Source organism: Lactuca serriola, chromosome 5, assembly GCF_051521515.1.
Source record: "Lactuca serriola cultivar US96UC23 chromosome 5, Lser_US96UC23_V15, whole genome shotgun sequence".
NCBI classification, from domain to species: domain Eukaryota; kingdom Viridiplantae; phylum Streptophyta; class Magnoliopsida; order Asterales; family Asteraceae; genus Lactuca; species Lactuca serriola.
Genome location: NC_136412.1, coordinates 332,707,258 through 332,719,554, shown reverse-complemented (window position 1 = coordinate 332,719,554; position 12,297 = coordinate 332,707,258). Strand labels below are relative to the sequence as shown.

General features: G+C 36.2%; 1 protein-coding gene across 1 annotated transcript; it reads right to left on the bottom strand.

The window, feature by feature from the left end:
- Nucleotides 1-4,315: 4,315 nt before the first annotated feature.
- LOC145055254 (telomere repeat-binding protein 5-like) lies at nt 4,316-9,300 on the bottom strand. The gene is made up of 10 exons (XM_079003550.1): nt 8,728-9,300; nt 7,626-7,788; nt 6,762-7,533; nt 6,458-6,667; nt 6,146-6,208; nt 5,981-6,060; nt 5,649-5,887; nt 5,248-5,577; nt 5,086-5,149; nt 4,316-4,937 (listed from the first exon to the last, which is right to left on the bottom strand). The coding sequence occupies exons 2-10, from the start codon at nt 7,704-7,706 to the stop codon at nt 4,761-4,763; spliced, it is 2,016 nt and encodes a 671-aa protein (XP_078859676.1). The 5' UTR covers nt 7,707-7,788; nt 8,728-9,300; the 3' UTR covers nt 4,316-4,760.
- Between the last annotated feature and the right edge of the window lie 2,997 nt (nt 9,301-12,297).

Sequence of the window (12,297 nt, the reverse complement as noted above, 5' to 3'; positions counted from 1 at the left end):
GGTTGGGTCGAGGTAATGTGCCAGCAAACCATGGATGGTTGGGTTGAGGCCACGGGCCAACAAACCCTATATGCATGTATTGTACTTGTTATTATATTTTTGTGTGAGGTATTTTGGGGGAACTCACTAAGCTTTGGCTTATAGTTTGATTTCATGGTTTCAGGTACATCAGATGATCAGGGCAAGGCGAAGGCGTGATTGTGCACATCATCCTTGGACATTTTATTGATAGATGATTTTGGGATACTCTGATTTATGACTATGTTTTTGTATGATTTATGGATTGTTAAATGGTTTTAAAAATGGGATTTTTTTTACTATGGTTTTGGGACGTTACATGTCTAAATTCCAAGCAGACAAGGCCACCCTCATACATCAACCTTGTTGACTAAAAATCATATATCTGATCAAACCAAGACCTCCTCGACCAGACGTCGTCATATTAATGACTAAAGAAGGGAATCCATGACCAACTGCTAAAGCCGAAAACCTCAGACATGGACGCAGAACGAAACTCCAAACAAAATCCCAATAAACAAAGGCTAATCCAGTGTATACATCAATACGAATCTAATAGCCCCTAAGTCTAGATAAAGGAATGACTAAACACATAATGGCGGGTTTGTTTCAACCCAAGTGAATGTTATGGTCCTTCCATAGTCTTACGATCACCCTTGCAACGACCTATGTCAGCCCACGGGTCTATTCCAACCTAAGTGAATTCTACGGGCCAAATCGTAGTATTACATCACTCCTGCAACGACCTATTTTAGCAATTGTGTCTATTTCAACCCAAGTGAATGCTACAAGCCAAATCATAGTCTTACATCACTCCTATAACAACCTATTTTAGCCAACGGGTCTATTTCAACCCAAGTGAATGCTACATGCCAAATCGTAGTCTTACCTCACTCCTGCAACTGCCTATATTCTAGCATGCATAGCAATTCATAACACAAATACATAATCATATGAGTATATTGGGAATCACTTACTTCCTGAGCTCCGACTGGCTGTATGCATCGCATCCGCCGGTTGTTAATTTTTTTAGGAATCGTTTTCTTAAATAAAAGCATTTTTTTCAAAAAATTATTTAGAAAATCTCTCAGTCCTCAGTTTGAGTTCATAAACACTATAAGGTGCACCCAAACCCTTCAAACCAAGGCTCTGATACCAACTTGTAACGTCTTGAAAATTACAAAGAGAGTTTTCTTTTTTAAAAGAGGTTAACCGATTAAAACGTTCAACCTAATAACCACAAGAAACATTCATTTGTTTGAATCCATAGTATTATCATAGCTGAATTACAGGAAAGCGGAAATCATTGACTTCGATGCATGTGTACAGTCCCACCGAGCTCTTCTCACAAACAACCTATAAAACATTTAATCCATAACTGCAAGCATAAAGCTTAGGGGCTGTTTGTTTCCCCTCTTAATGATCCCATTAAGAGACTGCCTCTAGACCATTAAGATTCAGACTGTTTGGTTGAACCCTTGTTCCCCTCTTAATGGGTAAGATGTGCCAAAAAAATGATCTGATTCGGTAAGACAAGAAAAGGAGTATGAATAAAAAAAATTCCATCGGTTGTCCTTGGCCTACCAACAAGCGTCCGCCTCTTTTCTTTCTTCTCCTTCTTTCTACATATCGAGCGCTTCTATGAGTCCTCCCTTTTCCTCAGGCGTCAGTGGCTTCCCTGCCAGCCTCCAGCCTCGTCGTCGCCTCCACCTGCCAGCCTCCGGCAGTGCTGCTTCGTCTCCGCCTTCGTCGCCTCCCCCTCGCCTCCTCCCACTTTCACCGGTAAGTTTTTTGATTTATTTTTCTTCCTCGAAATTGGTGTTGCAATTGTGTTCTTGATGCTCGTTTTTTATTTATTGTATTCGATTTTGTATGAAATTGGTGTTGCATCAAGCGTGATTTACAAAGACGACTTTTCGATTGGTATGATATTGGTCGAATAGTAAAGAACTAGTCCAATAAGTTAATAGGTATAAATGGATCGATGCTTGGATCCATAATTCCTTAAAATTTAAGAGTTAGTTTTCAAGTGTATGTTAGAGAGTTTGATGATTGAAGTTACCTGCATATGTTTTTTTTATCCATAATCAAATTCCAAACCATTTCCTATTTAATGAGTTTATTGCCAAATTGATTGAGTGCAGGTGATTAAAATTATAGCACCAGTTCCTATTTAACGACTTTATTGTCGAATTGATTGAATGTTGGTGGCTAAATTGATTGCAGGTGTCTGCATTGACATAGCTAAATTGATTGCAGGTGTCATTGACATATACAAACTTTACATAAATGTTATTGTTATAGTAAGAATAATGTGATCTCAGGATGTATATATGACATATTTGGATGTTGGATGATGTGTTTATTATATAAGCAAAAAATAGTTTAGAGGGTTAAAATAGTCATTTTCCTTGTTAAGAGGCAGACATTCAATGACTAACCAAACATCAATTTATTGTTCAGATACAGATTTATAAAGAGCCTCTACATCATCCAGACATCTGCATCATTCAGATATGAATCTTCCAGATGCTACCAAACAGCCCCTTAGTGAGTTCCCCAGTATACCACATATTCCACCATACATATAATGCATCCACACAAAGTCCTCGGCTCTAAGGTCGACCTTCCAAATCTCCTATCAACCTGCATATAACATACATAACAAACATATATTAAATAATAGGTCTACTCTAACCCCAAGTGAATGTTATGGGTCGAATAATAGTGTTACAATCATATCTTTCCATAGGTCAAATCATGGTCTTTCCTTGTCATTGCTAGGGGTCAAATCCTGGTTTTACATACAAGTGTCAGGGGCCAGATCTTGGTATTTCATACAATTCATAAAGTCTTATATAGTTAGGGATCAACTAGACAATCGAACAGATGATCTACTCGAGGGAGAACAATCAGACAAGAACATTGCAATGATGCATTAGACCAAGAGTTCTCATGCTATCCAACTTAAACTACATAGAACCAAAGCTATCATTACTACATAATCATGTAACATAAACAAATAACATATACTGACATATTACATAACCTTGGCAACTAGCCTTCCCAAGTTACCCTGTCATTGACCACTTATCAATTAAGTCTGTTGTTGGTCAATTATACATAATCCTGATAACTGGCCTTCCCCAATTACCCTAACCAAACATAACTCCTAACAGTATCATACGATCAACAGGTAAGACCTTATCAGTCTAGTATACCAAGACACCAAGTGTTCTAAACTACACATGCATAACAAGGAGTTATCGTAGTCAACTAGCATATTTGTACTCTAATAGTACCTTTATCCTACCATGCAAAGGATATACAATGAGATATGTGGCATAATAAGAAACTCACCTGAACTGAAGAAACGGAGAAACACATCAACATTCTCACCTCTTACACCAATCAATTCTGCAAACCGACTAACACCAGAAGAGATAAATCCTCAATCAACAACCCAAATCCTCCAAGTTTGACCCAAAGTAAAACTAGTCAAAAGTCAACAGTCAACCAAGTCCACGACCACCACGACGTGGTGACCTTTTGGTCACGTCGTAGGAATGTCAGACAAAACAGTCGGATATATAAGACATTTTCACGTCGTAGGCCCTCTTTGGCCACGACAAAACAATCGGATATATAAGACATTTTCACGTCGTAGGCCCTCTTTGGCCACGTCATGGGAACGTCAGGACCAAAACCATCGTAAAGCTGGACTCCACCACATCGTGGTCATTCTTTGGTTGTGTTGTGGTCACTGGCAGATCTCTCATTTCTTCATTAAGGGCTTAATCCTTAAAGATTTCGTAACTCAGTGCTAAGAAAGAGGGCTTGGAAGAAGAAAATAAAAGTTTAAACTTGTGGTGATTGGTGATGGGGCTAATTGTAATTAATGATAATGGTGATGTTAATTGGTGTTGATGGTGGAGCCGGTGGTGACAATAATGGTTGGTTGATTCATAGTGGAGGGGTGATGTGATTGTTTTTTTTTTATTTTACATAAATGCTCATTGTGTTATAAAGAACTTTCTATAAAATAGAAAAAACAAAAAGTAATAAAATTTAGTCATTTAACATTCATTTAAAGGATGATTATAGATGGTAAGTGTCTCGGGTACCACCGATGCAATAATTGGAAAACTAGAAAGACTTGTCCTATCAAAAATCCAATAGTATAACTAATGGTATGAATTTTTGCAAACCACATGAACCAAAATACGAAAAAATACCAATAATTTTCACGGACTCATAATTTGAAGAAAAAAAATCCTTAAGATGCAAAACATGCACATATGCATCAAAACTCCCATAAATTTGTCATCTTATTCAACAACATAACAAAATAAACCTACTATTACTTCCGGAAAATACACAGAAAAAACTAAAATAAACATAAAATGCCCTTTACAAGAATGGACATTTTCATAAAGAATCTAACTAACCAAGCTCTTATTCGGTCGACCCATTTACAAGCGTCGCGCCAACCCTCTCCACGCATGCGTGAGAGCTTCTTAACAAAAGAAAAAAAAAACTACACCCGACATTTACCATTCTTCCTCCCTATTTTTTGTTACCTTTTTACATGAAAGATTTAATAACAACAATAGATAGTTACTGATATCAAGGGAGGCCGAACGAAAAAAAAAAAAAAAAAAAAAAACAAAAACAAAAAAAAACCCACATCTTTTACTTTTTTCTTTTAAGTATGATAATTAAGATGTAAATGTGATTTTTATTCAAAGAAGCCGACAAGTTTCGGATTGTGGTGTTTGCTTGAACTGTTGTTTGGCTTGGTGATGTGACCAATACGCGTGCGCAGCCAACACCCTGTCTAGAAGCTCCTGAGGCACCGGCTCGCCTCTTCTTTGCTGTGGCGATATTCTCGCCGTGTGGACCAGCGTCTTCCACTTGTCCTGCGTAATGTATTGTTACACAGATGTCACAAATATTATATATCAGAACAGGTTGTACTGTAATATTAGTATTGTATCTGACATGACATGCAATAATGTGTGCCTAATATAGTAAAAGGACAAAAGAAACATGTCACGATGTATGTACCTTCAAATCAACATACGTGCGGTGCTTTGCATTATCAAAGGCCCGTAACTTCACGTCACGCCATCTAAACAAAATTAATAAAAAAAAAAGGTTAAATTTTACACGAAATCAAATCTTTTTTTTATGGTTTGCATTTATTACAATAAAAGCTAAAAAATAAACCTTCCAGTTCCGAGTTTTTCAACGGCTTGAACCAACGCTTCCACCTCAGAAACCGAAAACGGTCGACGGATTCTCCGTTGTGCCACCTCAGACCGCTTAGATTTCCTCATGGGGACCACCGCCAGTGCCCGCGGGTTCATAGCCGGGACACTGACCAAAGCCCGTGAATCTGAACCCGAACCCGAACCACTTTTGTTATCAAAAGACATGTTGGGAGGCGATGGTGCCGAGTCATGATCGCTTTCAATCAAGTTTCCAAAATTAGTCACCGGAGGATTCTCCTCCGGTTGAATCACCATCTGATTAGCCACATTTGGACCGGGTGTATACCTAACAAAAACGTACAACACGTAAAGCAATATGTACAACTTTTGAATAATTAGTTAATTTAATTCCCCTACCTTATCAACGGCTTAGGGGTAACAGGATTTGGTGCAAAAGATTGATCTCCTCCTGGGCTTAGAGATGATGGAGCTTGCAAATGGTTAGGCTCCAATGTAAACCCTAATGCATCTAGCTTATTGTGTATGCCAGTTTGTACCAAAGTTTTGTCATCATCTCGAATCTTTTTCCCTTGAAGCATCACACCCACGTGTAGCTCACCGCTAAGTATTGAAGTCATCGCCTCCATAACAGTCCTCTGTAGAAAAGTCAATGTAGGTCAACCATGAGTACAATACACTAATTATTGTAACATAAGCAATAAGTTTGGTATGTATAATAATATATGTACCTTTAGGTAACCAACGGTTGCGGTTTTTGGTAACTCAAAGAAAAGCTCGGGGACACGAAAAGATTTGATCTTGAGCTTCACTGAGTAAAAGCAAAAACATCTTTGATATAAGAACCTCATTCGATGAGTAGATATCGATAACTCAAACGAAATGCGCTCAATTACCATGGGAATCCCGTGTCTGAAAAGCTGGATTTTGCTTCGATACAAGTCCCGATGTCTTCGTACCTATTATTACACATTCAACCTTCGCAAGTTACAAAAAACTAAATGACCAAATTTATGCAAAAAGAAAAAGGTTATTCTTCCAACAACCCCTGAGCTGGACTACATACTAGAATAGTAGGAGCACCATGTGATGTGATGTGTAAATTAGGTATACATTGCTCAATCCACATTGGAACTGAAACTCCCACACTGAGGACTGTCCTTAGGGCACATATAACCAAGTTCTTTTTAATAAAACAAGGAACAAACCTCCGGTGGATTTGACACCAAAACCCGAACCATTTTCAATCGAGTCTTTTCGAGGAGGACTCGATTGATCCTCGCTATTAACTACATCGTCCGAGTTTGAGAAGTATTCGAATTCATAAAGTCGTCTCTTTTTAAACGGATAATCCTTCAACGATCGTGGTCGTTTATAGCAACTTTTCCTATTACGGAAACCACCTTTCATTTCCTCGTCTGAAAAAAAAAAAAAAACAAATTCACAACATTTCTAATTATAGAAAAACCACACACACGAAATCCACGATAGTTAAAATCACAAATCACTCACCAACATCACAATGAACTTCATCGTTCGATTCGGGACCCGATTTCCAATATTTTGATGCCAACAATCGCCTAATTCTTCGATCCCCAATACGCGGTGGTGGCTTAAAGGATTTATTAGGAACTCGAGTCACCCCGGAAGAGTTTTCGTCATCATCTCTAACAACTAAATTTACATTATCTTGACACAAAGGTAAATGATCATGACCATGACCATGACCATGACCATGAACATGAACATGAACATGACCATGACCACGATTATTATTGTTGTTATTATTGTTATTGTTATCTATATTATGAACTACATGAGGTTTTGGTACCTCGTTTGTTACGGGTTTACTATTCTTATCGTCTACTTTACAACTAAATGGGAGTTTGACTTTGTCAACGGAAAGAACCGGAACCGGAACCGGAATTGGAATCTTCTCGGAGCAATCGGAAACGGTAATACCTGAAGAAGGTCCGGAATAGGATTCGGGTTGTGGATCCATTATAGGAGCTTGTGAGATTATTTCAGACACAAAGAAGCTTCTGCTGTTGCAGCTTCCTTGATCACAAATATTATTATTATTATTAACATTCGAAGGGTACTCATCCTCTATTTGTTTTTCTGTCTTAACGGTTTCAGCTTCCTGTCCACCACCACCACCGCCACCACCACCCTCCTGCAGTAACTTTCCGGCTACTGTCGCCAGTAGATCGAATGCACACATTTGCTTGTTGTTGTTATTAGTGTTATTTTCCTCGGTTTTCTTCCATGATGGAACCCTTCGCTGAAAAGATTCAGAAATTTAAAAAAAAAAAAAAAAAAAAAAAGGAATAAAATTCAAAAGATTTAAAAGGGTAAATTGAAAGAGGCGTTTACAGTGGCTGATCTGGCAGCCCGGGGAGTTGGCGGCACCTGATAGCCGTTAAATCCATATTCTAACCTCTTCTGCAACACCATATTTTAGTGATCATATCAAGAAGCTACTTAAAAGCCATACGCGATTTTTTTTTTTTTTTTGATCTTTGAAGATAATAAACGCCTGAAAGTTGAGAGAAATATGTTACAGGTAGATCATAGGAGATATGAAGAACACCAAAGAAAAAGTATGAAATGGTTAAAATTGACATGCTTTAATTCAGAGAATCTGATAATCTATGATATATGTAATGGTCCTAACTTTGATCTACTCCAAATTGGGAAACTTTTTCATGATCTTGGATACAAAAAAGGTAACGATTTATAATGGCCCATGTATAGATTTAAAGATTCTTGAAACCGAAAAGGTAACAATAACCTATTCTAATGAATGAATTCAAGATCCCTGAGATCAGATGAAAAGAATGATCGAAAGCACTTTTTTAACATATTAAAAAAGGATTCAAATATCTAAAATCAATCATATATGCATTAACAACTACATAAGTGAACGGATCAAATTAGTAAAACCAAAACACACCAATATTTCTGTAAGAATAACATTTCAATATTTCATATCCATAAAAGCTCTAAAACCCCACAGTATTTCTCAATTCGTGAAATTAGAATTCTAAGAGGAGTGTTGAAAAAAGAAACCGAAGTTAAAAATTGCAGAAACGAAAAGGGCATAAGGAAATTCAAAACCCTTACAAAACCCTGAAGAAGATAGAAGCATAGAGACATTTATACGAACACATAAACGACACTTACAATTGCATAAAAATCGTCTTAAACTCAAAATAATAAAAAAAGAATAAAAAATGGAATAATTAAAAAAATCAATCAATCAAGAAACAAACACCATGATCAGTAAAGAAGAAGAATTTATCGATCGCGTCGTATAACCAGAAATTACTAACGAAAATAAACAAATTCTACACATAACACGTCAGATCGCACCAACCAGAATCAAAAATCGAGAATAATAAGAACACATTCACCGATTAAGATTGAGTTTAAGTCAAGAAATTCATCAAATTTTAAGTTCTGTTTCAATAAACACCTTTAATACCCCCGGGATTTTGCCAAGAATTCACCAAACATTTTCTTCAGATTCCGGACAACAAATTCTGGAAGATCGGAAAATTCCCAGAGAATTCAAACCGTAAAACCCAAATTCACAAACTTTTCATCGATCAAACAGAACCCATTAGAAAAAAGGAAGAATTTTTCCTCTTCCCTTTTCTTGATCAGTCTTCTCATCGCCACATAATGTTGTTTGAAACGCAATCTCTTCTTCCAAATTAAATCTCTTCTTTCAATTTCGCTCTCTCTCTCTCTCTCTCTCTCTACAAATCCTTGAAATATAACGATCGAAAGAACATGAACATGAACCAGAACAAAAACAAAAACAAAAACCCTCTGAAAACCACCCAACGATGGCCTTAAACCCCCCAGCTGTTTATACTCATTGACCCTTGTTACCGAATGGATCGGTAAAAGGCTCCAAGTGGTTACCGGCGAGAGCAGGTTACACACACACACACCCTATAAGACCGGTTCTACGCAACAAGGTGACCCACACAACCCTCCGACATACTGCCAGATGGTGCCACGTGGAGAGGAACAGAGAATCCTATGGTTGTGAGAGCATTAGTGAGATCGAGAAAAACGTTGGGTCACGAAGGGAGCAAGGGTGGTTTTGTAATTTACTGTCACGGTTATTTTCACTTTCAGACATCCATTTGAATTGAAGTTTCTATTTTTAGACAAAAGCCTTACCACAATCCACTCTATGCCCAATTTTATTACCAAAAAAAGAAACTAATGTTGACCCATTTTGCTTAAATTTATGACCATATTATTCTATGGACATCATATTTTCAACTTTATTCTTAATAAAAAAATAAAAAATTCAGAGCTTTTAAGTTTTGTCATGTGTATAGTGATATCCGTTTACTTTTTCAAGTTAATTATTGTGATTGAGTGAAAGTTTGAAATGTATTATTATGAGGACAAATTAATATATATTTATGTTGATAAATAAAAATTACACCATATTTTCTTCTAATGTTATACTCATCACTAATCATTATAGTGGTGGGTGTCAACTCATCACCATATTCAACTATTAAAATGTTTTGATACCTACCATTATATCTAGGGGTACCAAAAAAACCCGAACCCGACCCTAACCCGAATAAGGTAATTAGGAACGGGTTCAATAGGGTTAGAATTTCAAATCGGGTTATTCGGGTTAGCCCGACAAACCTTATTTGTAGTTAGGGTCGAGTTTATGGTTGATTTTTACAAAAAAAATTGGGTTTCGGGTCAACCCGAATAACCCGATTAAGAATTCACAACTTTCACATATTTCACTGCTCTCTACTTGAACAGTACAAAAAGACTACAAACCCTTTGAAAATGTAAATTTTTGTGACTCTAGAAACATACAAGGGTCAAGTAACTCTCATTTGTGAAGTTGAGTCAAAAAATATACAAAACCTCCACATCTCAAAAGTACTGGAGCGGATGAGAAAGTAAATATTTTATTTTGATAGTTATTTTTACTTTAAACTAACGATAAACATGAATAAACTACATGATATTGATCGTTAACTAGAGATTGAAAGTTCATTTATTCAATATTTATAATGGAAGAACTCTTTTTAGCTATTATGGTATGCATGATTTCTCATATGTTGTAATAACCATGAGGTCCATGAACTTTTATTTTTAATTTATTTCAATTTGTATGCATTTTTTATGTTAAGAAAATAGTAAAAAAAATGGTTTGGGTTTATATCAGATTGCACTCTTGAAAAAAACATATATATTATGTTTAAATTAAATGTTTAGTGTATTAACCCGACTAACCCGGCTAACCCAACCCTATTTACCTGAAACTCGATTAACCCGCACCCGACCAACCCATATCCTAATAGGGTTGGGTGCCGAGTTAAATTATTTTTTGTGAAAACCCGACTCGTTTAACCCGAAACTCAATCCGGTTGACCCGATTAACAACCCTAATTATATTCCTCTTATTTTTTTATTATTAAAATAAAAAATACATATTTTTTAATTAATTAATATGTAGGGAGAGGTAGAGAGAGATAGAAAGAAATATAGAGAGAAAAAAAAAACTTATTAGATATGGTGGTTCGTCCTCCCCTCCACAATTTACCATGAATTTTTTCACCACTAAGCATATCGGGTGGAGTTTACAATTGTGGTGCATGACCACATAGACCGTGAATATTTTCGTTATACGTATACTAGTTTGTCTTATAGTGCATTAATTATGTGCCAAATAAAACATTGCATTTTTGGGGATTGTGTTAGTCTTTTTTTTTTTAAATTATGTAAGCATATCCCAATTATAGTTAGCATATATTATGTTATAATACGTAGAAACCATGATTGATATGTTTAAAATTATTATATAAATAAAAATAATATTAAATATAAAAAATCAACGTATTATCGATTGTAAGTAATTCTAAAATAATTAGTTAAGTAAAATAAACATAATATTTTACCATATATTTCGAAAATGTTATTATGATATGTTTTTATATTTTTAATATTGAGTTGAATTTGATTGGTTACCCAAAAAATAGTAGAAATCATAGAAAAATATCATGTGTCAAAGGGGCATCCTAAAATAAGACACGTCATATTTTTAGGTTTTATTTATTAGGATATATAGATTTTAACTATTAGCATTGTGTAAAATATATTAGGTATCAATCTGTTTAGCTATCAAAAAATATGGTTGTCAATAACACAAAAATATATTTGTGAGAACCAAAGTAACTCGACGAGTCGCATAGATGTACTCGACAAGTTTGGTCAACATGGACTGTTGACTTCCATTGACTTTTAGGGTTTGGTCAAGTTATGGACTTAGGAGACCATAGACGGGTAAAATGGTCTTTCACCCTTTCTGGGAGTTAGTAAAGGAGTTAACTTAACATCTTTGGAGTTTTTATTATAAATTGTTAATTAGAGATGATTATGATATATGTAGGCGGAGTCTAGACCGACCGTTGAGTACGAGACACACTTGCTTTACTTACGAGGTGAGTCTTCTCATTATACTTACCTAAGTGGTAATACTATGTGACCGGAGGGTCTTGCCTGAGTTATTGACCAGACGGTCTTATATGCTTATACTGAGTTATGTGATATATTATGCATTCTATCTTTGTGATTTATGTTGTATATTATTATGTGCCTTATTGAGTTAGGACCAGAGGGTCCAAACCGAGTTGTGAGACCGGAGGGTCCTCACTGAGATACAGGACTTGGAGGGTCCAAATCGACCTGTAAGATCGGAAGGTCTTCACTGTGACACATGACCGGAGGGTCCTTATCGAGTTACAGCCATGAGAGGCTAATTATTTGTGTGTGGTATTTAGGGGAACTCACTAAGCTTTGTACTTACAATGTTGTGTAAAATGTGTTTCAGGTACATCTCAGGATCGCGGGAAGGCGCCAATATGATTGTACACACCAGCTAAAGATTATGTTTTGAGGATTCTGGGATGTTGTCAAATAGTTTATTGTTTTGTGTTTTGAACAACTTATAAACTTGGGTTTGAGAAATGTTACACTGTGTTATCGTGTG